Source organism: Eimeria mitis, genomic scaffold (assembly GCF_000499745.2).
Source record: "Eimeria mitis Houghton genomic scaffold, Emh_scaff5200, whole genome shotgun sequence".
Lineage (NCBI taxonomy): Eukaryota > Apicomplexa > Conoidasida > Eucoccidiorida > Eimeriidae > Eimeria > Eimeria mitis.
Genome location: NW_013573493.1, coordinates 67 through 1181, shown reverse-complemented (window position 1 = coordinate 1181; position 1115 = coordinate 67). Strand labels below are relative to the sequence as shown.

Here is a 1115-nt window from a genome sequence, read left to right as displayed (position 1 = left end):
AGTCTACGATTGATAGCTGAAACACACCAAACCCTAAACCCTAAACCCTAAACCCTAAACCCTAAACCCTTATATATTGCATACAAAAAAGGGTTTTATATAGAGGAGGGAGAGAGCGCTGCTAGTTGCTTCGTCAAGGGTGAGGGTTTAGAAGGGTTTGGGGTTTGTGAGGGTTTAAAGAGCTGCTAGGGTTTAGGGTTTAGGGTTTAGGGTTTGTGAAGCCCTCTAGGGTTTATGAGGGTTTAGGGTTTACAAGAATTAAAAAGTTAGGAAAAGTATGAAGGTGTAGGGTTTCGAGGTGGGAGAAGGTGCTACGAACACCTAGGGTTTAGGGTTTAGGGTTTAGGGTTTAGGGTTTAGGGTTTAGGGTTTAGGGTTTTCTTTCCTGCATAGCTATATCGGGTAGATAATGAGGGTTATGTAGTTTCGTAGTAAACACGAGAGAAAAGTTTTTATCTACTTTCAGCTCTAAACCACCGATATAAACCCTAGGAGGGTTTTCTGTTGCTGCTGCTGCGTGCTGCTGCTGCTGCTGCTGCTGCTGCTGCAGCGGCAGACGCAGCAAAGGAGAAAACAGAGGGGGGATATCTTCTTCTATGTCTTCGACCTGAACCCAAACCCTAAACCCTAAACCATAAACCCTAAACCCTAAACCCTTGCCGTTCGGATAGACACAGACACACAGTCAAAGAAAGGGTTTGTCGTGTTACAAATGGTTTAGGGTTTAGGGTTTAGGGTTTAGGGGGTTGAGGGTTTAGGGTTTACGGGTTTATCACGTGTTCTCTCATGAAAATGCTATAAGGGTTTTAGGGTTTAGGGTTTAGGGTTTTGAGGGTTTATGGATTAGGGTTTATTAATATTAATTAACTAGAGTCTAAGAATTAGGGTTTACCAGTATTAATTAATTAGGGTTTATAAATTAGGGTTTATGAAATTAGGGTTTAAGGTTTAGGGTTTAGGGTTTAGGGTTCACGAGTAATGTTTCTCCTATTCGAACACAATTAGCGAGTAAAATGAGGGTTTATGAAACTAGGGTTTAGAAAAAAGGGTTTATGGAATTAGGGTTTACAAATGAGGGTTTATAAACGCAGGTTTGTAAATTAGGGTTTATGGTT

General features: G+C 41.1%; 1 protein-coding gene across 1 annotated transcript in view; it reads right to left on the bottom strand.

The window, feature by feature from the left end:
- Positions 1–788, bottom strand: part of EMH_0080500 (uncharacterized protein) — a gene marked incomplete at both ends in the record, with an annotated part of 2161 nt that extends 1373 nt beyond the window's left edge. Inside the window, 2 exons of the mRNA XM_013500269.1 lie at positions 488–607; positions 777–788. Coding sequence (XP_013355723.1) covers positions 488–607; positions 777–788 — 132 coding nt within the window. The remainder of the gene's footprint in view (positions 1–487; positions 608–776) is intronic.
- Positions 789–1115: the final 327 nt, after the last annotated feature.